Source organism: Sinohyriopsis cumingii, chromosome 7 (genome assembly GCF_028554795.1).
Source record: "Sinohyriopsis cumingii isolate HCF-2022 chromosome 7, ASM2855479v2, whole genome shotgun sequence".
In the NCBI taxonomy this organism is placed as follows: domain Eukaryota; kingdom Metazoa; phylum Mollusca; class Bivalvia; order Unionida; family Unionidae; genus Sinohyriopsis; species Sinohyriopsis cumingii.
The window spans coordinates 20,961,972-20,988,497 of record NC_142967.1 but is presented as its reverse complement, the minus strand read 5'-3'; the positions used below and the strand labels follow the sequence as shown (position 1 = coordinate 20,988,497).

The 26,526-nt window shown below is 34.5% G+C and overlaps 1 protein-coding gene across 1 annotated transcript in view; it reads right to left on the bottom strand.

Annotated features, from left to right (window-relative positions):
* The window catches only part of LOC149794845 (polycystin-1-like protein 2), a 98,325-nt gene extending 76,165 nt beyond the window's left edge, over positions 1–22,160 (bottom strand). Inside the window, exons 1-3 of the mRNA XM_089964500.1 lie at positions 22,044–22,160; positions 17,044–17,129; positions 5,531–5,656 (exon numbers count right to left, since the gene is read on the bottom strand). Of these exons, the coding sequence (XP_089820626.1) occupies positions 5,531–5,656; positions 17,044–17,129; positions 22,044–22,149 (318 nt within the window). The 5' untranslated portion in view covers positions 22,150–22,160. The remainder of the gene's footprint in view (positions 1–5,530; positions 5,657–17,043; positions 17,130–22,043) is intronic.
* Between the last annotated feature and the right edge of the window lie 4,366 nt (positions 22,161–26,526).

The following is a 26,526-nucleotide window of genomic DNA, read 5'->3' as shown; positions in this document are numbered from 1 at the left end:
GCCAATACAGCCATGGCACAAAACTAGTGTGGTACTACAGCCATGGCAAAAAATAGTGTGCCAATACAGCCACTGCACATAACTAGTGTGCCAATACAGCCATGGCAAAAAAAATAGCGTGCCACTACTGTCACTGTACATAACTAGTGTCACTACTGTCACTGTACATAACTAGTGTGTCACTACTGTCTTTGTACATAACTAGTGTACCACTAATGAGGCCTTTTTCAACACAATACCAGTTGAGATCAATATCACATGGAAACCTTCTAATACCAAAACCAAGAACAGAACAATTTAAAAAGAGTTTTCAGTACTCTGGTACAGTTCTGTGGAATACATTTCCACTACATGTAAAATCTGCTGAAAATATTAGAGTACTTAAGAAGAGATATAATGAGCATGTATGTGTTATTAATTGATAATGGAATTTAGTATTTTAATACTAAACATGTTAAAATAAACACTAATTATTGCTATCTTTATATAATGTAGATTGTTATACTCTCCTTAAGAGGGCCTCAAGGGAGAATAGCCCTTGACTAATGAGTCACCCTCTATAAATAAAGCATTATTATTATTACTACATAACTAGTGTGTCACTACTGTCACTGTACATAACTAGTATGCCACTATATTGTCACTATATATAACTAGTGTGTCACAACTGTCACTGTACTTAACTAGTGTACCACTACTGTTGCTGCACATGATTAGTGTGCGACTACTGTCAACGTACATAACTAGTGTACCAATGCAGCATCACAGAGCATGGATCCGCGTTCACATCACACTCACTGTCAGTACTCAGCCAAGGCTCTGCCTGAGAAAGGGGTTGCAAAGGATCCAAATCGCAAACTGATTTCTGCAATGAATCCCTTTTACATGCCACTACCAAGAGCAGCCCCTGATTTGGCAATGTCCACTGACCTTTAAGCCATTGGACCAGCCTTACAAGTTTTAAATCATAATGTCAAGGGTCTCTCAGCAGCCAAACGATCCATCATCAGCACTATAGCCTACCATCATAATGTTGACATAATCTGTCTGCAGGAGACTCACATAGCATACCTGAGGTAGCAGAACAATACACCATTAGAGGCTTTGACCTTATTTCATCAACACCAGACTCCAAATTAGGCCATGCTACATATGCACGCTGTGACATTACTGATATTTCTCCAGTTTCCTCTACAAGACTCTGCAATGTGGTCCATGTTGGATGTTACAAGATTGCCAATATCTACATACTGCCCAGTGCCCACTGTGAAAACAATATGCTTCCAACTCTCAAACACTAGTCTATATTAGCAACTTCAACAGTCATCACCCTGACTGGGGCTACTCACACTCCAATGAAGATGGGGAACACTTGTTAGAGTGGGCAATGAATGATGATCTCCTTCTGACCCACAACTCCAAGCAACGTGGGACCTTTCATTCTGCAAGATGGCAAAAGGATTACTCACTGGATATCTGCTGGGTCAGCTCCATTGGTGACCATCATCAGCCAGTAAGCCAAACTGTTCTAGATGACTTCCTGCACAGTCAGCACAGACCAATACTTATCTATATTTGGACTTTAGCTGGGGCAATACATAGCTCTTCACAGCAGCATTAGAACTTCCATAAAGGAGACTGGACAAAGTACATTGACATACTGGAGTGTAGCATAGTCACTATACCATCTCTACGCATCCCAATCAAGGAATCCTACCATCGCTTCCAAAGAGCCATATTCAAAGCAGCCACTCAGTCTATCGCTTGTGGTTGTCATCCAGTTAATAGATCCTGTTTGGATGAAGAGTATCATGCTCTTCTCAAGGAGTACGGAGCATCTGGAGACCCTGACATAGCAGATCACCTGATCAATTAAATAGACACTGCCATGCGCACTCACTGGGAGGAAACTACAGATCACTTAACTTTATGTGCTCCAGCCAGAAATGCTTGCTGGAGATTGATTCAAAGATAAGGCACTGCTCAGCAACCACCAGTTCAAATTCACCCTGTTGTCAAGCCAAATGCTGTAGCTAGCCACTTATTGCAAGTGGCACAAGCACCCCTGGAGAAATATCACCAACATCAAGTATGAGATGAGTCGTGACAATACTGCCGTCGGAAGCCAGATGAACTAGATCAAAATACTTCAGAGGCATTTACAACAACAGAATTTGAAATGGTACTATGCAACATCAAATCAAACAAAGTAGCAGCATATGAAAACATCCTGCCTGAGATATTGAAGCATCATGGCTCAAAGGCAAAGGAATGGCTTGCCACTTTTTACGCTGGGTTTTCAGGAAAAAGTGCATGTCAACTTTGTGGTGCCAGGGAAAGATTATTTTGATCCCAAAGCCTGGCAAAGATACCCACAAAGCAGCGAGTTATCAGCCAGTCTCCTTGCATTCAGTCTGCTTTAAGGTACTGGAGCACCTGATTCTCCAAAGAATTGGTCCAGACTTGGAGAATATCATAGCTGTTGAGCAAGCAGGCTTCAGGCGTGGCCGTAGCACTTGCAATCAAGTCCTTGCCCTGACAGCGGCATATGATACAGTCAGTCATGCATGGCTGTTGTTGAAAATTTCCAGAGTATTGCCACACTGGATAGTTGAGACTATCGAACTGTTTCTTCACGACTGGTACTTCAGAATGCACATCAGAGAGAGAGCTGCAGCTCATGGATACATCAAACTAATGGAATCTCACAAGGGTCTGTTCTTTCGCCAAGTTTGTTCAATGTCTATATCAATGACTTATCTGTAACACAGCTGCGCAAGTTTTTTTAATTATAAATAAGTGAATATAAACATTGATTCCTGTAGATTATATGTACTTGTTGGTGGAAATGAGTGGCATAAAATATTGGTAAGTGTTTAAAGTTTTATTTTTCATTAAATTACATAGTTTGCATGGGACAAAATTGATACAGAAAATGTAGACAGCATGTAAATAACTCAAGAAGTTCTCACTCGGGCAGCTATTATGATGCTCTGGGGTTCAGCCTACAAACAGCTGCTAGAAGGCAGGCTGCTTATCAGGCTTAGTAGCCAGGGCAGCAAGTACTTGCAGAAGATACAGTGTTAATGTCCAGCTCAATTTAGCTCTCAGAAATAAAAGTATTTCTTATTAAATTGTGTAAGGCTATGTGTTGGAAAGTGAGGGACATGAAGGAGAGCAATTCAACTTCATAGGAAGTGCAATTCTCTGAAAAAGCACATGGAAAAAAAATGTCATAGCTCCATACATGACTGCACAGTGAAGTGCGTACGTGTGATTTAGTTTTTTAACATCGCTACAATGTCTGCATTGTCGAAGTTTATAGTGCTGTCTAGCACTGGGGCATCGTGCTGTAGACATGTAGCATGATGTCCCACCCAGTCACATTATCCTGACACCAGGCCAACCAGTTCTAACACTAACCTCTTAATGCTGAGTACCTAGCAAGGCAGCTGCAAGTACCGTTTTTGTAAGTCTTTGGTATGACTCAGCCAGGGTTCGAACCCACAACCTCCCACATCCAAGGCAAATGCTCTAACAAGAAGGCCACCACAGCAGTCAACTACACAGTGGAAAGAGAGTGTAATCTGCAGCCAAGAGGTTGATTATCCCAAAAGGCTAAAGAGTCACACAGGAGGATGAAAATACAGAAATGCTAACCTATCAACAACAGTGATTTGGGAAGACCGGATGCACCTGGTGATGCGGGCATACAATTTGAGTTCAGTCAAGCGATTAAGAGATGTTCTATTGTTAACTGAATTTCACATACATTTGTAACTCTCTTTGTAAGAGAAAGTGAGTCATTGAAATGTCATGTTCGATTTCAATTTGTTTATGTAATTGATTAAATTGTTATATTTTAAATACGGATGTTTGTGTTGGTCTATTTTTTCTCTCTACTCAGATCTCTGATATTCCATCCATTAATTTCATATTTTATTTTATGGATTACTCAATCATCGAGAAATAACACCATGGTCAATCTCCTTGATAACGATAACCAAAACCATTTGGAGTGGGAGTGATCACACATCTCCACGGTAATCAAAACCATATGGAGTGAGGGTGATCACACATCTCCACGGTAACCAAAACCATATGGAGTGGGGGTGATCACACATCTCCACGGTAACCAAAACCATATGGAGTGGGGGTGATCACACATCTCCACGGTAATCACAACCATCTGGAGTGGGGGTGATCACACATCTCCACAGTAACCAAAACCAAAAAATAAATATGGGGCAGTAAAAGTATGCAATTATACTCACCAAAAAATAAATATGGGACAATAAAAGTGTGCAATTATGCTCACCAAAAAAATTAATATGGGACAATAAAATTATGATATTATGTTCACCAAAAGAAAAATAAGACCTTTTAGGCAATTGTTGTTGTTAATAAAAATGGTATAAATTAAAAAGTAATGTGTACTTTTCTTTTTGCAGGTGTACTTCAATATATAATTATTTTTTACGCATCTTTCTAGATGTACCTTGATGTATTATTATCTATTATGCATCTATGTGGGTGTACCTTGATATATAATTATCTTGTATGCATATGTGCAGGTGCACCTTGATATATTTTCATATATGAAAATACTGATTATTGCCATCTTCATATAATGTGCATTGTTATACTCTCATTAAGAGGGCCTCTAGGGAGAATAGTCCTTGACTAATGAGTCACCCTCTATAAATAAAGCATTATTATTATTATTATTATATAATTATATTGTATGCATCTGTGTATGTGTACCTCGATATATATTTATCTTGTATGCATATATGCAGGTGCACCTTGATATATATATTTTTATGCATCTGTGTATGTGTACCTCGATATATAATTATCTTGTATGCATCTGTGTAGATGTACCTTGATATATAATTATCTTACATGCATCTGTGTAGATGTACCTGGCTATATAATTATCTTACATGCATCTGTGTAGATGTACTTTGAGATATAATTATCTTTTATGCATCTGTGTAGGTGTTCCTTGATATATTATCTTTTATGCATCTGTGTATGTGTACCTTGATATATACTTATCTGTTATGCATCTGTCTAGGTGTACATTATTTTATAGCTTGTAGGCATTTGTGAAAACCAACTTTAAAGTTTGTTTTATATGTAATCTTGTGATGGTAGCTGACACTATGCTTTTGTAAGTAGAATACAATCAAGTGGTTAGAATCGTGTTATAAACAATTTGTTTTCTATAGGATTTTTTTTTCTAATGTAGAGTGTTCATAATACAGGCTTCTTTTTATTGCAAACTGACATAATTTGTGCACTATTTCAAATACCTATTAACGTCTCCAACAGGTCTGATTTTGCATTACTTATTGATGATACCACATTTTATCATGATTTCCAATTGTACTGCACAGTAATATAATGCTTTTAAATGGGTTGCATTTTAACTTCTCTCTAGATCTTGACATAAGTTCTTTTTTATTTTTTTGCAGACTGATACATGCCTCTAATCTTGTGCTACTGTAGGGGCAGACAACTTTACCTTGGTCTTCTCTTCAAGCTCAACAGTAACCTGAGTGGCAGAGTTCAGCACACTGGCAATGTCCTTAACATCTTGTATGGTATAAGCAGTGACTTTCATTAAAATATTGACAATTTCATCACGAGCCTAAAAAAGAAATTTCATAATAACATTTTTTTATTTTTGAAAATCACCTGTAAAGTTATGAGCTGATTTCATCCAGTTTAAATTGGCCATGACTGTTGACCATGATTGATTACATTTAACAATTAATAATTCTCATAGACACTTTGATAAAATCTTTATCTATTTTTTACAGGCACTGACTCAAAGCATTATTGCTGGGATATTGCCTTTAATCCCATCTGGCAAACAATTAGGTAAATGAACAAATGTCAAGTTACATTGTTGAGTTTTTAAATTTGTCATAATTTGATATTTAAAGTAACTGGATTGAATACTCACTGATCTAAAATGGAAACAGTTGATTACATTTCCTTTCTCGTGTTGTGACTATGATTTCATTATGTCGGATATACAGTCACCGATATTAATGTCGGTAAATCAGATTTTGATAATTTATCAATTCTGGATGATCCAGTGATAAAAATACAGAGAATTGGTAGATTTAATATTGTGAAAGATCAATATGGCTGGTCATACAATTTCACAGGCTGATGCTGAAAATGAATTCTCAATAATTTAAAGTATATAAAAATAATCCAGGATAGTTTTTCGACAAGCATCTAAATGTCCTGGTCTTTCCACATCTTTCTTGTTATATAGCAAGATAATGTGTAATTGTCACAGAGCTTATAAATGGTTTCAGTAAATCATCCTGTACTTGAAACTGTCAACAAGTCAGCTGATTCAAACTAACCAATCAAAAGCCACATTCTGCGCATTTCCATCACTCATAGCCTTATTTGGACCATGTGATGTTTATCTGAACTTCGTACATCGACCTTGGAATTTTTATGAATGACATAGTACATATACATAGCTCAAAGAGTAAAGAACCAATTCACAGAATCGTAGAATTCAATGTTAATAACTAAACAACTCTTTCAAAAATATAAAATGAATAATACACATGATATAGATAAACACTTAATGGATACATGCTTTAATAATGATAAAAAGGAACTTCAATTTAGCTCATGCACAATTTTGTGCTGACTGCATAACATCTTATCGTATATTTACAGTCTGTCGTCAGTTTATTTGACTTCTTAAGCACATGTGACTATAAATATTAAAATCCAAACTTAGAAGACATGTAGAAAAATGGATCCCCATCAAAGCATACCTCCGATGGATCCAGACCCATATCCAAGCATACAGCTCATGCATTTAGACCCCCATCCAAGCGTAGATCCCATGGATTTAGACTCCCAAGCATGCATTCCATGGATTTAGACCCCATCCAAGCATGCATCCCATGGAACCAGACCCCCATCCAAGCATACATCACATAAATCCAGACCTCCATCCAAGCGTACATCTCAATGATCCAGACCCTCACCCAAGCATATATCACATGGATCAAGACTCCATCAAGCATTAATCACATGGGTCCAGACCCCCATCCAAGCAAACACTACTTGAATCCAGGCCTGCATCCTTGCATACATTACCTGAATCCATAACCCCAGGCACTTGAATCCAGACCCCATCCAAGCATAAGTTACTTGAATCTATGCCCCTATCCAAGCATACATCACTTGAATCCAGACCTCCAGTGAGGCATTCATCACATGGATCTAGATCGCCATCAATGCATACATCAGATGGATACAGACCTGCATCAAAGCATGCATTACAATGGATCCAGACCCCATCCAAGCATACCTTACTTGAATCTAGGCCCCTATCCAAGCATACATCACTTGAATCCAGACTCCCAGTCAGGCATTCATCACATGGATCTAGATCACCATCAAAGCATACATCAGATGGATCCAGATCTGCATCAAAGCATGCATTACAATGGATCCAGACCCCATCCAAGCAAACAGCTCATGGATCCAGACCCCATCTAAGTAAACATCCCATGGATCCAGACTGCCATCAAAGCATACATCACATGGATCCAGACCCCCATCCATGCATGCATTACATGGATCTAGATTCCCCATCCATGCATACATTAGTTGAATCCACAGCCACGGTCAAGCATACATTACTTGAATCCAGACTTCCAGCCAAGCATACCTCACATGGATCCAGACCCATCAAAGCACACTTTAGATCTGATGGATGTGGGGCATTATTGGAGTAAACCTTCAGAGGGTCAGAGTCTGTCTGAAATGTATAGGTAATTTCACCCCCATCCAAGCAAACTTTAGATATGACAAACTGGGGGGGGGGGGGGGTGTATTATTAAAGAAAGGTCAGAGGTTAAGTCTCTCTGAAATGCAAGAATATAAAAGGTTTCTTATATTTAAGAGAGTCATGCAGGAATAGGCACTACAACACACAAGTCACAATGAAAGTAACCCAGATGAGTCTCATGACCAATATGGAATTACCATGAGAGCTTTAACAGCTTGGTCACTCCTGGACTTCCATACCAAGTAGAAATGAGGAACTAGCATAACCCAAACTCAGGGAAAAGCTTCATAAAATAAAAGCTCCAAGTTCTGGATTCTATAATGTTAAGTCACTAATCAATTTAAAAATTTAGAAAAAACTTTCTATTTAACATCCACTCTGTAGAAATCAGCACCCAGTCCAGATATAAATTATTCATGATAAATAAATGGCTGAAATGTATACATATTTTTAATAGCAGCAATTACTTATCCTGTCACTATTGCTTCATGCTGAAAATATAGTCCATATGATGTGAACACATCCTCCCAGAATGGAGAAAAAGTCAGTATGACCCTTTGACCTGTTGCACACCACTCTGTCACCTCATCTTTAGCAGAAGGCAGATGTACCTATATGTCATTCTTTTCAAGGATGCCATGCTGTACAGATGTCTGAAGTCGTTGTGACTAAGAAATTTTAAATCTAGACATCCAATATACCGCAGTTAGCTATCTCTCTTTCTCTACAGTGTTTAATAATTCTCAGTGTCACTACTGTCTGTTCATTTCTAAAAACTGTATTGTAGCTTTCTGTTTTCCCCTTTAGAACTTTGTTCTTTGCAGGAATTAGGCAGCTACCTCGTGTTCTACCCATGACAGTAGACACTTTCACTTAAAATATTAACTGAATGGTATGGGTAAGTCATTATATTCTAGGAACAATAACAGGCCTCACTCAAATGTTGAGGACACCGTTTCCTCTATTTTTATTTTCAGCTCGATAAAATAGTTATAACTTCGTAGAACACTCATGTTGAAATTCATGTATATTTGCATGTTACCTCAATAAATAAATAATCAGAACTGGAATATCTTGTTTCTTTCAATAAATAAGGAAACATTTCAATGATAATCATCCTTTGTTTATTCGTGTGTAGTCAAGTTTCACAACAAGGGACCACGCCACTGAAAAAAAAAAAATCAGCAAAAGTCTGTGGGACAGTATGGGATACACACAGCCTGCATCAAGTGCTCCAGGTACACTTGGAAAAACCATTGCACCATTTGTGATTTGTGGTTTTCCAGCATCTAGTAGATTCCAGGCATACCTATCAAAGATGGAAGAACATTCATTCTTCTTCATCCAATTTGTCTGGCTTTCTTCCAGATCTCACATGTTAGGCCAAACATCTTCAGCAGCTGTTGAAGCCCCTCCAGAAAAAGGGTCTCAATGTTAGAGAAGCCATTCAACTCTCCCCGTAGGGAGATGACGGAAAGTTCTTGTATCCCTAACAGTGTTCACGCTTCAGGTAGCGAGTTGTTCCTTCCTGTTGGGGAGGCAGAGCACTATGACACTCGAGTGCACTCTGAGTGCCGAAGTTAAGCACTCATTAAAAAAGTGAGAAAGGAATTTCAGGATTGGATTGTGAACGAAGGCTTCTTGAGGTAACTTATCTTTGCCCGTATTTGTCTCACTTTTATAACTAGTTGTAGGATTGATGCATTACTATGTACCTTTTTTTTAACTAGAAATGGAATCTTCAATGTTTAGCGAATTACTAACATGCAAGATTAATGTATGTAGATTGTTGTATTGTGCAATTTACTATGTTGCATCATAATGCATGACTGAATATATTAGTGAATGGAGTTAGAACTTGTACTGCTTTGTTAGTATATATATATATATATATATATATATATATATATATATATATATATATATATATATACACACACATACACACACACACACATACATACATATATATTATGAATTATGCAGCGTTAGTCATTGTTGGACTTGTACACATATAATTAGGTATTTGTATATTTTATGCATTGCTATAATTCGTAGGGTGGGAAATGTGCATGATTGTCGCTGATGATGAGAGTTTACTATATAAAGAAGTTAACAATGTGTATGCATGTATCAGAAGTCATTGATAATATCGTTATTGTTATAGCACAATTATTGTAGAACCAAGCGTGTATGGAATATTTAGATGTGATTCGGCATTATTCTGATGAAAGGTCTGTGAGAGTGTTGTTAATTCTGCAGAGATTACAGCAAAGAAACCAGATAATACATCCCTTCTAATTTCACAGGAAACTTTTTGGGTGGGAGTGAGAGACAAGACCCAAGAATCGGAAAGAAGAAAGACACATTGAGACCATGTGGGAGGTCTATAATGATGTAAGCAGCTGGGTGAAGGCGAAGTACCGGAAGGAAGCATGGACGAGAGTTCCAAAAGTGCAAGGAGAGCATGGAGTCGAGGATGTCACAAGTACCAGACAGGTGTAGTACCGGAAGGAAGCATGGAAGATAGTTCAAGAAGTATGAGGAGAGTACGGAGTCAAGGGTACCAGAAATAACAGAGGACAGATGAGTACCAGAATCAACACCGATGGGAATCACACTCTCTTAAGGCTGTAATTTCACACGAGGAAAGTAACTGGCAATGGAGTAGGTCACTGTTTGTATTTGTTGAAAGCATTATTTGAGAAATTTTATAAGAGATAGGTGAATATGTTGATCTTTATTAAACTGTTATACATTTCACCTTGAGTCTTTTAGCATTGCTGACTGGGGGTTCAGTACTATCTAAATTTTAAATTGTCCATTCTTCTACAGTGTTAGAAATAATACCGTAGGGGGACACTTACTTTTTAATTTTTCCAGTGACACTACAACTTTTGTTGTTGTTTTTAAAAAAAATGAAACTAGACTAACTGTAAAATTCCAGCTCTAAAAAACTGATCAGTGTCACAAAGTTGTTGTCAGTAACATATGCTGTTTGTTTAATACATCCAGACCTAAATGTTTATTTTGGGGTCCATACCCCTCAGACCTATGGATTAATATTGGGGTTCCATTTCATTGGCAATTTGACAATGTTATACTTGTCCCATATTATACACTGTAAGGTTACCATTTTTGTCCCATTTTTAACACATTATATTTAATGTATCTCGCCAAGATGAGAACAATGTTTCAACTTAAAGGATGGGAACAGTGTTTCAACTTAAAGGATGGGAACAGTGCTTCAACTTAAAAGTATTAAAAGTCTTTGAACAAGGGTGATCTGTCAATCATTAGGTGTCACTGCAAAGCCTGGGCCTGTCACTTCTGAGATTGCAGAGCTACAATATACAAGCAGCTGAACTAGCTATCCGAGTCCTTATCATAAGCTAGAACATAATAAACAGAGAAAGCTTCAAGAAATCTATTCATGAAAATCTTTACCAAAAGACTGAATTAATGATAAACGTAAACAGAGAATTCTTTGAATGGGAAACTATGTCTATTGTTTGAAATAATAATAATAATAATAATAATAATAATAATAATGCAATATGAATAATAATAACAATAATGGTATTTGTTACACGGTATATATTTAAGAATTTGAAAGATGAATCTGCATTTGTGTGTGCACGAAGCCAAGTTTATCATTTTCCCATGAGTGGCTGTAACAGAGAGGTTTGACTATACAGTAAAAACTGTTATGAGCGATCACCTGTCATTTCTGACCACGATCGTAATACACAGATCAATTTTATTATATAAACGCATTCATGAGCAACCACCTGCTGAACGCGACCAGCGATCACAATTGCTTGCCAAAATAGGCCTCTTGACACTGCTATGAACGGCCACAAAAAGAGGCTAACTACTAGTATTTGAAATTTTGCTGATCTGGTTTTTGTATTTTTCTACAGTAAACCAAACTAAAGTACCTGTAGAGTATCCCAGCACTTAGCCTGGTTCCAGGCATTATTGTAGATACTGACCATAAGTACAAGTAGGACCAAGCATCCAGTTTTATGAATGACCATATTGTGAGAACAGAGACAGACACCACTGACCTTTATTTAATCATTCATAATAACGAGCGCTTGAATAGTAAAGATTGTTCTGATAAAATATATGCATGAAAAGAACACACAAAAAAGAAAAGAATTCAGGCTACTGGTTTGTATTATAGTGACAGAAGGTTACAGTCCATTTAACTAGACGAAATCAAATTACTTCTTTCAGGAATTAATTCAGTAACTGTTATTTTCGCTTTCAGTGAAACCTTCTTTCACAAACTATTTCATGAAGAACTTAAAATTCCTAACTACAGTTTTCAAAGAAAAGACCGACTTGTGGACTTCTTGTTTACATTAGGGATATCATTTCTTTCAAACATCGATATGATCCTGAGGAAATTGGTATGAAAATAATCTGGCTAGTAATGAGACATAATGTCAAGAACAAAGATATTCTACTATGCATATATACATGCCACACCTTGAATATTGAAGTTCTGTCTGGGGTAGTAGTGGTATAGAAAATCAGGAAAGACTACTGAAATTTTTTAAAAAAGCAGCTAGAGTTATTCTTGATGCTGATTTAGATACACCATCAAATCTTTTTAAAACCCTAAAGTGGCTTCCATTTCAGCAGAGGACTCAATTTCAAAAGGGTTTTTACAAGTCTATAAATCCTTACATGGATTGGCTCCTGGTTATCTTAAATGTTACAAGTTTAAATTTTTAAAATATGGACATATAAACTAAGATCCATCTCAAACAACAACTTACATTTACCTAAACCAAATTCAGAGTTTTACAAGAAGAGTTTTGTTTTATCTGGAGTCAAACTATGGAATTCCATACCACCTCATATAGTCAGCTGACACATGCGAAGCTTTTAAAAAGCTTATTAGTCAACATCTACAGAAACAATAATTTGTATGATTTTCTTTAATTCACTACTTAGTCTATTACTTTCTACAACATTATTATTATGTACTATACTATAGTTTTTTACACATGTTCACTACTACTATTTGTATGAATCCTGTATGTACTCATCCTTGAAGCCTTGTATAACCTTTACTGTAGCCGTAAATCAATTGTCGAGTTTTAACAGCATTTGTTGTCTACAGACACGGATATTTTCTTGTAAAAATTGTGCATTTTTTATATATATATATATATATATATATATATATATATATATATATATATATATATATATATATAGAGGTATGTATGTATGTATGTATATATGTATGTATGTATGTATGTATGTATGTATGTATGTATGTATGTATGTATGTACAAAGGCCTCATGGAATATTGGTCAGTTGACCAAATGAGCCTCTTCTTTAAATAAAGCCATTATTATTATTATTATTATTTTTATAAACTAGGCCAATGTACATGTCACGAGTTTCCATTGTGGTGCCAAAATTAAGGTAGTGGTAGAGTATATTGTTTTTCTTTAGAGTTAATCTGTATTGCCTGGGAGTGAATAAGGTCTTACATCCCAGTCACTTTATTATTATGTAGCAGTAAATCAACTGTTCAGATTTTACATAAAGCTACATAAGCTTTCGTCTATTCAAGTTGGTGCAACCAGGTTAAACACTTTGTTATCGAAATTAACCCTGTAGGTCTTCATTGAATTAAGCCATTGACTTTTCTCTGAGTAAATGACTCTGTTTCTGGATGAGATAATTGTTTCTTTTTATTTCATTAATTGTTCGATATGCAATGCACATATAGAGATTTTTCATATCTTCCCAAGGCCCAGTCAAAACCGTCTTTACAGTCTATATTACAAAAGAGCACTAATACTGTTAACACTTTAATAACAATGGAAGAACCTTCAGCAAAAAAGAGACAAATTTTAACACTGGAGAAAATAATTATTGTAACTGAAAAAAGTGAAAGAGAGCAGACCACTCATAATATTGTGGTTTAAATGTCGGTAAAACAAATTTAGGGTGTTATTAAGGAAAATGAGTAAATCAGAAATGATTTCATAAGCTAATACATGTATAAGTGATCTTCAAATGTAAATGTGATTTCATGTTTAATGTTAGAAGTATATATATATATATATATATATATATATATATATATATATATATATATATACACACACACACATACACACACACACATACATACACATATTGCTATATAAAAAAAAATTCTCACATGAATGCAGACCATATCTTAGCAAGAACTATTAATAAAGAAATAGAATATATGTACAGTGATTATATGTACAGTGATTGTGGTTATTGTACTTTAAATTGTTTTGAAACTGGACCCTGGAAACTGGTCATTTTGTACAAACATGTTATAAGAGACCACCTGCTCTAAGAGATGGTCTCTCATAACAGGTTTTACTGTACTTTCAATGTCTTGAGTTATGTTTGGGAAATAAAACTGTTTACAGACAGAAAGACAAACATGGAGGTATCTGTATCCATCATTTTTACATACCTGGGAGATAAAAAAAGAATGTACTGACCCTGATCTTCTGTTGCATAATACATCAGCAGATCAATGTCTGCAGATGCATGTGGATCTTGATAACCCACCATAAATCTATATATCATGTCACAATAACTATGATAATTCTCAACTGTGTTGGTTTATTAAGAATTTTGAAGTCCGACAAATTCTGGTTATTTACCATCAACAAGAATTCCAAAGAATGTTCTATCTCTCCTGCTCAACTGTGGCATAATCCAAAGCTAAGCATAGTAACTAGAGCAATAAAAGTAGGTCACTGTGACCATAACACAGTATAAAAGTAGGTCACTGTGACCATAACAGAGTATAAAAGTAGTCACTTTGAACAGAATGTTAGCACAATATTGGCTATATGGTGCAAGTTTAAAATAAAGTTCTAAAAATGTAATTAAAGGCATTACAAAAAACTCAAGGAAAATAAATCTAAATAATAAAGTTAAAAACGGTAAAACTATGTACAAGGTATATACAATAAAAGGTAAAATATGAAAAATCACTAAAAATTTTGGTCAATTTTTTTTAAATATAATCTACATTCCCTCCAAAGTCCAACATTTTCTCTGGTGGTATATATATCCTTATGAAATTTCTTCTTATAATACAGTAGGTCACTGAGGTGGATAATAACCCTAATACACCATTATATGTCTGTACATATGTCTGAAGAACCAAGTTATATGGAAAAAAAGTGAGTTTGTGCAGAGTGGAGTGAGAAAAGTCACTGCAACCTAATTTTTGATCATTTTTAGTAAGTAGTACCTTTTAAGATAAATAAACCCATAAAGTTTTGTTGATGTACATAGAACAAAATGGCCTGAATAGAAAGCATAAAATTTAATGGAGTGAGAAAGATGGTCATTGTGACATACTTTTCCTAAGGCAAGATGCAGTACTCTAAAAGATGAATTTTTACATTGTTTCATGACTATATAGACAACAATGTCACAGAAAATGAGCAAACTACAAAACTTAACATTAATGCTTATGAAGACAACCAATGTTGCAAATGCTCTTGCAAAATGTGATGTCAAACCTTTGTTTTGCGGGCAAGATAAAAATTAAAATTAAGAAAGAGAATAAATCTATATGTAAGGATGCAAATTTCTGTCGATCTATGAAGGGCACATTAATTTGGGCCAGAGGACACTTAATTAGATTTATGGGGACAGGTGCTTGTTAAATCACTATACTGAACTGATTTCTAATGTCTGTGTTGGGAGAGGAATTGATTCTTAATTAAGCCTTCGTTTATTTAGCCATCAGACATACTAGAAAGGGAAAGTTAACTTCGATTTTATAGCGGAACTGTCAGATGTGAAACCGACTAGAATCCTTTTTTTTTTTACTAATCTAGAAGTCAGGCTGACCACAATTTTGGCACCTAGTTATAAAAGGGTGGTAAACATATTTAGTCCTGATTGGTTATGCTAAATAAGGGGCATGGTTCCCACACAAAATTTCTTGGGTTTTATATGCCCCACATCACCAAAAATCTAGTCAGTCTGCATTTTTCCAGTAAGTGTGAAAATATAGGAGACTCTGAGATTGAATTTGGAAGAAATTCTCTCGCAAAACATTGGTCAAAGGGATCAGACGTCTGGAAAGTCAACGGACACAATTCAAGCGGTAGAACCAAACAAAACTTGAAAGCACAAGGTGAAATAGCTCCAATGAAGTATCCAATGATGGGTCCATGTGCCTACTTATCCAAGTATCTACATGTCTACATACTTACGTATCCACCTACCCACACAAAGTTTGAGGGCCAAAAAGAGGCGAGACAATAGGTAGGTTGGAGAAGGAAAAAAGCGAAAGGACTGAGAAGAACTGCCACAGTAAGTTGGATTAACTGGGAATAAGCAGGTTATGAAGTTGTGCAAGGCAATGACTTCGATTGTTCACTCGATTCTATGATGAACCAAATTCTATCATTTAAAATAGATTGGCTATTGATATAAATATATTTGTGTTTGAAATTCGCTGAGTGATTTATTTCAAAGAGAAGTGTATCTTGCTAATTTAATGTATTATCACAGTTGTTTATGTAACTGATTAAATTGTTGTTTCTTGTGTCATTCTGTTCTATATATCTGCTCAGATCTCTATTTATTCCATCTATAATTTCATATTTTATTTTAATATTTGCTCGATCTGGGCAATACCTAGGGAAATCACCCTCTAGATAACGGTCGATATCACCCTCTAGATAACAATAGCTAAATAAAACGGACACCTTGTAAGAAGGTGCAACCTCACAACACCACCACCAGTAGCATCGCTACACAATAAAACAGCTGTTTTCCATATGTAGCAGTCAATTACAAACTTCTGGTAGATCATGTAGAGCTATAGGTCGTAGTCTAAGTTTTATATCTGTCTGCATACCTAATTGTGTAGTTAGTGTGTTCCCAAACCTTTGGTAATTTGATGTGACTTAAGATATCCAACAACTATTTTTTACAGATAAACAAGATGAAAATTATTAAATGCATGTTGAATCAGAAGTTGCATAATGTGATGTGTATTGTTTGGGAAATATCTGCCATACCCAGCTCTATCTTAAGGAAACAGCATTTCAGCCTAGTCCTGTCAATGCATAATGTACTGGCAGATCTAGGTTTATAATGTTACCTGTGAACACAAAACAAAAACCAATATGATATTACTAAATCAACTTACGCCGAATCTTTGCTCAATGTTATCTGAAGTCTGATTGGTGTCGGCATTGATCATACTGGATAGAGTTGAAAGGATTAATATGGCACCTACAAAGAAAAATTCAGTAAATGATTATTGTATAAGAGAAAATTCTTACATGTTTAATTTTTGCAACTTGTGCAATCTGTCTCCAGTCTTTAAATAAGAGTCCCAAGTGTGCCTGATACTGCACATGTGGATACACAGGAAAAGGAAGTGATGCCTTGAATTGAAAGATACCAATGACACCGGCTCTTTTGTAGAAATTTGTGCTATGTGACATGATGCGGAATTTTTAATTTTCCATTTAAATTTCCAAAGTTCAAGATTCAGACTGATATAAATATGTTTACTACAAAACCAAAATCAATAATTCACGTCAAGTAGAAAATGAACTTGATTTTGACAAGGTCAAGTCCAACAGACAATGTCACATTATCAGTAGCAGTTAATGAAATAGTATTTAAAAAATAAACAACTATCTAACAAACAATGTAAATTAAATATACACAACATCTGGTCCAAACTCAAGTTCACTGTGTACCTGAGCTATACCAATTATTTTCTACACAATATTACTATATAGCTAATATTTCTCTCTCATTGTCGATTAAATATTCAGATCATAAACAAAAGAGGTAAACATGTTTATTTGGGTTCAGTTCTAGAACATCAGTTTTCAACTTGAAAATTCCTAAATCTGTAGACAACTTTAAATGTTTTAGAGAAGAGGCTGACCTACATTCAAGCTTATTTATTGTGTCTCAGCTTTTGATATAATGTTGTTTTCTTGAGAAATAACTCATTCTTGCCTTAATATCTTGAAGCAGAATTAGCTTTTTTGGTTTTCAGTTTTTCATTTGGGTGGATTAATTTTATTCAAATATATATTATACACTGGAAATACAAAGTCCTGATCAATAATATTCTGCCAGAAACATTAATTTGGAATTAGAGTGAATTTAGACAAGGAAAATTTTGGATTATATTATTTTGATACATCAAAATACTACTGGCACATCACCACACTCCTGGCCAGACACATCAGTATATTCAAGACTACAGGCACATCAATACATTTAATATTGAAATTTTATTTGGAATACCTCTGGAATTCAGTAGATTTCATACATTTGGACTTGCAGTAGAACATTTAGGAATTTTATGGATTTAATTCATGATGCTGTAATTTCTTTTTAAATTTTCACTATGTATTCTAAGGAAATAAATTATATGTTAAATTTAACAAACTTGTTGGTTATTGCTCTTTTCTGCTACTTACTTTAAGACCGTAGAGTCGTAACAGTACTTACAGTCCAAATTTACTCTACATTATCAGAATACAGATCTGTCTTGTCAGAAAGATGCAAACTTTAAGGAAACAATCTTCAGTTGTAGAGGCATGTGAAAATAAACACTATTCTTTCTTGATAGTTCTGTCTGATGAAGTTGTTTAGTATATTGATAGTTTTATGATTTATTAAACTTTTTTTTAGAAAATCAGACCTATGTCAACATAATACATGGAGCAAATGTGATTATTTTCTGAAAATCTATCCTTTAATTGTATTTATTGAGAAACAATACCTATAAGTTGTATATGTTGTGGAACTTTGTGTGCATGGATAGGGTGTCAGATTAGTTCATAATTAATACGCATTAAAAATAAACATCTAATTCACATGACCGTGTTGAGTTCACTAGATTCAATTCCACCCAGCTTCATCCTTCATCCCGTTACACATTCTAAGACATCCATTTTGACGTCTGATTTAGAGTGAGTGCTGATAGTAGATCCATATCTATCTACATGAAAATGGCTGGATTCAATAATGGATATATATTATTTATTTTCATATATATTCATTATGTGGCTTTTAGAAACATTTTTTTTTGTTTGTTCATAGATTTGGATCAAGTCTTAATGTTTCTACAGAAGAATCATTATTGGTTCTTTAAAATAAGCTCAAATTCATGAAATTCAGTACCCACCCACCCACCCCAAAATGAAGAGACTTACAACATGAAAAAGCAAAACCCACAAGTTTATTCAAATCAACAAACAATTTATTTCCCTTCAATACAAAATGAAAATTCAGAAGACACTTACAGTAGTGTTAATTAAATCCTAAAAAATCCTTAATATCCTATCACAATTACAAAAATATAGAATGTTCCAAATGAGTTCTAATGGTCCTGATTGTCTCAATGTGCCACAATTATGTATTTCAGTCTTTGAACAAAATTCCAAAGTCAATTAGCACTTAGAAAATCCAATTAACAATTAAAATAAATTCCTCTTAAATTATATCTGAACACAACTGTAAACTCTGATTGTAAATGGATTCCACAAACTGATCATAAAAATAGTAATTAATTATTTGTTTATCAAGTTTCTATTGATATAGATTTTAACTTGACCTATAATGTAATAGAACATGAAGGCTTTCAAATGGAAAAACCTAGCCTAACTGTAAACAATACTTACCTTGAACTCTTGCTATGTAAACATGTTCTTTACAAATGACCATTGTCTCAAGTACAATCATGAACAAAAGTTCACACCATATATATATATATATATATATATATATATATATATATATATATATATATATATTTATCCAAAATCAAATTTTAATTTTTCTTACTCATTAATAGATATCCAGTCTGACATATTATATTAATTTCCCAGTGCAATTAGGAGTACAAAACTAAGATTAACAATGTACATGTACATTTAATATTTCAAGATGTAACTATTGAAGAGGCAGAAAAAATGTGAAAAGGTGCACTACAGACACAGACAGACAGACAGAGGGAAAAGGTATTCCAACAGGGACTAACTGAAATGCTAGTGGATAAAGAAATCTTTCCAGAAAATCAAAATCCTGCTGGAATCCTAACCATTCAGTCTATGATCCATTCCAGGACTCTGCTAATCTTGATGGGACCCTTGTTATTGATTCAGTCTTTCTGGTAAATCTTTTCATTTCAAACTCCTTAATTCTCTGAATAGAGTTTTTTTAGAGAGAAAGAAAGTGGCAGTTCAATTATTCTTTATGAATCGCATATCCATTACACAAAGAAAAATCTTGATTACATAAATAAATTCTTTTAAATTTTGAAAAGTCCTTTTTGCTAAAGTGTGAATTACAATATGTCAATAAAGACAAATGTAATCAACTTGAACTGGACTGGGCAGGTATCACATTAATACTAGATTGTTCTTGTGATGAAGTGCTGAGGTGCAATAATACATTAACCCCTGGTGATGAATTTAAGTGGCAGGAGGTAGTAGCATACTCCTGAGCTCTGTAGCTCAAAGTCATATAAGATACACTAAAGTGGGTGGTATTATAGAAAGGCACAGATGTAGCTCTACAATGATACCAAACAATCTGGAATTTCTAGTTGCATAACAAAATACAGAGGGAAAAACCTCATCTTTTGGACCTGATATTTTTCTACCCAAAATTCGCCTGTGGTCGGAATCCAATTTTGTGTCCTGATTTGAGACTATTTGGTCTCAGATCTAAGGCAGACAGGTATGAACTGCAAACAGGTGAACCTTTGCAAAAAGTAGGATAAGATAGGCATTTGGAATAAAGAGTGGTCTCAATACAAAAATAATTGGTCCATTAAGCATACACAAAATCTTTTTTATAAAAAAATTTCAACTTTTACCCTTCTGCTCATGCGCGAGCCAAATAGCCAATGAAAAATGATGTTTCTAACACAACTAGGCAGTATGTTATTCGAAGATCACCTGGAATTTGGTGTTTTAGGATTTATTCAGAAATAGCTTTCAAAATATGTTTCCTACTTGAACTTCAGATGAAAACGAAAAGAACCTCCAGGGGTTATTGAGTTAAGCAGGAATGTAACCACTACCTCTGATAATTTCTCCAGACTGTAGCAAGAATGTTATCATTAACTCTGCTCATCATGTACAAGTTCTATGCTATAAGTTCTCAAGAGTTAGCATGTCCTTTGATGGTTCTGAATGTCAATTTGTGGATCACATTCTTATGTTTTGTATGTAAACATGGATGCATAATTGAAATATCATATTGTCATAACCGACAGTAAATTGGTCACAAGACTGGACAAGTCTATAAATGTGGTCCACGCCTAAAACAGACTGATGGTCAACAGTATAATGTTTAAATTTGTCTTCACCAATTCTGTAAAAATATCTTATGGTAAGATCATTTAAAAAATGTCAAATGACACCTTTTGTCATTTTTGCACAAAAAAATCAATGTCTAGGTTATCTCAGTTGTAGAAGACTGGTATCATTTGATAATGGTCCCTTATGTCTTTACTCTTTCTATCAAATTAAAAGTTGATCAATTTTGTTCAGCGATTTTTTGATGAATCTGTAAAAGATTTTCCTTGCTTTTTAGTAACAGTGAGTACACTGGACAAAAGAAAAGCATTACAGGTCCAACTCTGAAAGGTTTAAATGCAAAAGTAGTCTGAAATTAGAAAACTTGCTATGTTGCTTTTACTTAAGAAACTGAAAATTGCTAAGTGTTAATAGTCATATGATGACCAGATGTATACAGGTCCACGCCACGAACTTAAGTTATTTATCTTAAGAGTTGCACATATTTTCCAAAGAAATTAGTTGGTACCTGTGAAAATAGTTCAGCACTTCTTATTAAAATGTATAAAGAAATGTTCTAAAAAACACCCTGAAATTATCTTTGATAAATTATTACAACCTTTTGGTTGGATTGTTTGGGAATATTCTGGCAATATTTTGATTCATCAAGAAACATCTTCAATAAATAAATAAAATCAAACAACCAATCAAACTAAGAATTTGTCAACTGCATTTTTCGGTAATAGTTCCATAATTTTCTGAGTTTAATTTAGAAAATTTCTTTGACTGCAGGACTTGAGAATTCTGAGATGAAAAAACTAAACTGCTAGACAGAAGACTATAACCCTTTCCTAGTAAAGAATGAACCAACCTCTTTGATTTCCTTGCGAAATCATATCCTCCAGGGAGTCACCGTCTCCTGAATATGTGCCATTGAACAGCTTGTAAAATAATTGTGTACCATTTCCAAAATACATAGAAATAGGGTAGACCTGAAACCAAGAAAGCATAATATGAAATAACAAGAACTAAATTTGTTTTTATCTTGGGTATGTATCACTGCTGCACTCTTGTAACCTAGCTTATAACAATTGATTTCCTATTAATTTAAATAGATCCAAAACTACAACTTACCACACAAGTACTTTATTATAACATAGTAGACCAAAACTTGAGCACTACTTCACCACAAAGCACTTTACTGTAACATGTTAGACCCAAACTACCTGAATATAAAATACTTCATTATAACATTAGACCCAAACTATCTCACTACAAAGCACTTCATTATTATCACATGGTAGACCCAAATTACCTCCCTATAAAGCACTTAATTATAACAATATGGTAGAGCAAAACTACCTCACTAAAAAGCACTTCATTAACATATGGTAGACAAAGGACTTTATTATAACATTATGAACCAAAACTACCTCACTGCTGACAAACGACTTTATTATACCAATATGGACCAAAACTACCTCACTGCTGACAAAGGACTTTATTATAACATTATGGACCAAATCTACCTCACTGCTGACAAAGGACTTTATTATAACATTATGAACCAAAACTACCTCACTGCTGACAAAGGACTTTATTATAACAATATTGGACCAAAACTACCTCACTGCTGACAAAGGACTTTATTATAACATTATGGACCAAAACTACCTCACTGCTGACAAACGACTTTATTATAACAATATGGACCAAAACTACCTCACTGCTGACAAAGGACTTCATTATAATGTTGTAGACCAAACCTACCTCACCATAAAGCACTTTATTGCAACATACAGGACCAAAAATTACCTTACTATAAAGCACTTTATTATCATGGTAGACTGAACTACCTCACTACAAAGCACTTCATTATACTGAAAACATCCCAAAGGCAATGGATGCTGTTAAAATGTTAATGGTAAGTGAATGAATATTTTTGAGAAAGGCTAGAGTTATGTATAAAGTTTCAAACAATATGGCTCTCTTATATCTCAATGAACTACTGCATGCTAGAAAAAAAAGGTAACACTCCCAATTTAAGATCAATTTCAGCTTTCCTTAAGGAAAGATTTCTGAATCACTAATTTGATACAGAATTCCAAAGGAAATTAGAAATGGAAAATACAAATTTCCATTTGGAAAATGAACATCATTTAAAGAAAACATTATGGATTCACTACCTGGGTAAAGCTTATCCAAAAGATCTCAATGGCAAATTTTTTGTATGACATTCATTAATAAGTTCTACAGGTATTTGATAATGTTTTAACTTTTAAATCATAGAAAATAAATATGCATAGCTAACCTGAAGCTTTTGTCCTCACACTAAGGACTTCATCAGCAGACTGATCTATCCTCTACTGACTGTTAACATCACCTATGGGAATAGTGAGTGATCTTGACAGATCGTACAAAATATGCAGCAGGTTGTAATGGCCCCCATTCCTGTTCAATGTTGGATTATGGGTAAATTCTTTAAAACCCTCCCCCTCAAACCAGGCTTCTTGATCTAAGATTTTAAACAAGTTCCAAGACACGATATTATCAGGTCATACCATGATACCTCAGACGACCTTGAACTTGTCTTCTATTTTCGTAAAATCTTGCTTTCAATGTCCTTTCTGTTTCCCAAATATAGTTATGATGGCACTGACTTACACCCTGTCCATCACACTTATTGTGATTGATAGGCCCACAAATATCTTTCATATTAGTCTTATTCTCTGTGTGAACTAGCATCTGTCTTTAGGGTCCAGTACACTTTAAATACACATTCATTTTGTCTTTGAAAAACAAATATGCTTCAGTTGTTAAAGCCCTTTCACAAATGGTAGGATGATGCTACCTGTCAAGGCTGTCTTTCCAGGCACTGGTTGTCCCTTCCTCGCAATGTCATTTTGACTAGAATTTAGCCTATTAAAGACCTTCTTAATCGCCAACTTTTATGTTAATCTTTGCAAGAGAATGACAGAAATAAAAAAACTCTCACTGCCCTTTAATGTTAGGCAGGTTGTGCTGTTATATCTTAAGACAAGGTCTTAACCGTAACTTTGCTGTATATATTATAGGAGAGTGTTCCCAAAACTCTTAACAGTGCGATACACGAGGTAACCCTATGTCACTTATACAAAGAGCTTTGCTTTTTTTGGAGCCAAAGTATGGAATTCCATATCAACTCATATAAAGTCAGATGACTCATGCCAAGCTTTTTATAAGCTTCTTAGTCATCCTCTACAAAGACAATCATTTGTTTGATTTTGCTTAATTCAGTACTTTTATTCTTTAGAATATTGGTATATCATGTACTCACCTTAACAATGTTTGAAACATGTTCACTACTACTATTTGTATGATATGTACTCATCCATAAAGCTTTGTACATATTTTTGTTGTAGCAATAGATCAATTATTTAGTTTTTAACAGCATTCGTTGTCTAAAGACATCTCATCTCGTAAAAATTGTGCATTATATACATCACCTCTGGCCATCAACAAATTAGGTAAATGATGATGGTGAAAATTTGACTTTTGTGCAGAAACGAAATTGGTAGCAAACAGATAGAGCATAATTCTTACAGCTGGTGTAAGCAATAATGATCCATATATCTTACTGCATTACAAGCAGGTCTGCAAGTTATATGGGTATGGATTAATGAAGGACTGGTTTTCTAAGTTAGGGTTAGTATCATAATCATATTGATGCCCAAAATAGGATCATTAATCGCAACGGTGTTATGAGACACGGTGCTATACATATCTGCATGTAAGTATTGCTTTTTATGTAAGACTTTCCTATATATTTGTACATATATGTATTAGTGCATATACGTATATGTTGTATAAGTAAGGACTGTGTAATATGAGCAACTGTGCTATACGTATTTACATATAAGGATTGTGTTATATGAGACCATGCTATTCATATGTACTATATAAGGATTGTAAAAACTAACTTGTGGCTACTTATTATCAAAAACATGTCTACTTTATAATTTAGGTCGTCAATTAGAAAACCTGACAAATTTTCAACAAAAAATCCTTTGTCAGGAATAGCTGGATGGAGTAACCCAACATAAAAAGGGGAAAACCTTGTGTTGCATAGATCTAAAGTTTGTGCATTACTTTTGGTACATGACTATCTATATTGTATGTAATACTTGTTCATGATGTAAATTGTATTGATCATCTATAACAAGATATTATATAGCAAACTTTTTTGTCCATGGGTGTATATTCTATTTTAACAATAGTGAGATTTTAAATAGGTGTTTTCAACTTAAATTCAACCAGTAGATTGAACCTGTTTATATATTTGGACTAATTTCTCATTGGCTAGTGAGGTCAGGTGGGTGCCTAAATGATTTAGGTTATTTCTCATTGGATGGATTGGATGGGTGGGTTAATATGACATGGATTATTGTGAAATATCACACAGTGAGAAGGAAAAGACTTGTCTTTTAAGGTTTTATAGATGTCCATAAGTAGGTAAAGCTGTGCAATTATTTCATTCTTATTTCCTATGTTCATGTTTTAACATCAGTCTACAGATGTGTTTAATTTTGTGTTTAGATATAATTTGAGAGGAAACATTTGTTTGAATTACTCATTGAAATTACGTAGTGCTCATTGGAGTAAAGTGTTATTCTGGGATTATGTAGAATTTATTTGAAGGAGTTCTGAACAATGCTTGTGATACATGAAGACTGTTGGCACAACAGCATATTCAAAGACAATGAATGCATTCAGAATACTCGATTATTTTAGACTTGTGCAAAACATTATAGCATTATTTTGAATTTAATTTATAACACCTTAAGATCCTTCTGAATTTTCACTTTTTAACTTTAGAATTAATTCATTTGTTAAGTTTGAGAAAACTTGATTTTACTTCCTTTTGTTTATGACCACTGTTTAACAGATGAATAAATGCTGAGTATGCAAAGTTACAACAATACATAGCTTTATGACCATAGAGTTTAACAGATGGACAAATGCTGAGTATGCAAGGTTACTACAATACCTAGCTTATGACCAGAGTTTAACATAGATAAATGCTTAGTATGCAAGGTAACAACAATACCTAGCTTAAAACAGTACAAGAGCTTCGCAGAATTATTTACCAAAGGTAAATAAAACAAAGTTTTATAATAAATATGAACACGAAAAAGCCACTTCATATTCCAACTGAGATGGAATCACATGAATTGATGACTGTCCTCAAAGGACACTTAAATTATTTGCAGCAGCACAACAGGTCATTTGATACGAATGACACTAATCTGCATTTAGTTGCTACAGATTATTTCTAAGGCATTTGGTGAAAAGGATGGAGTATGTTATGATTGGAT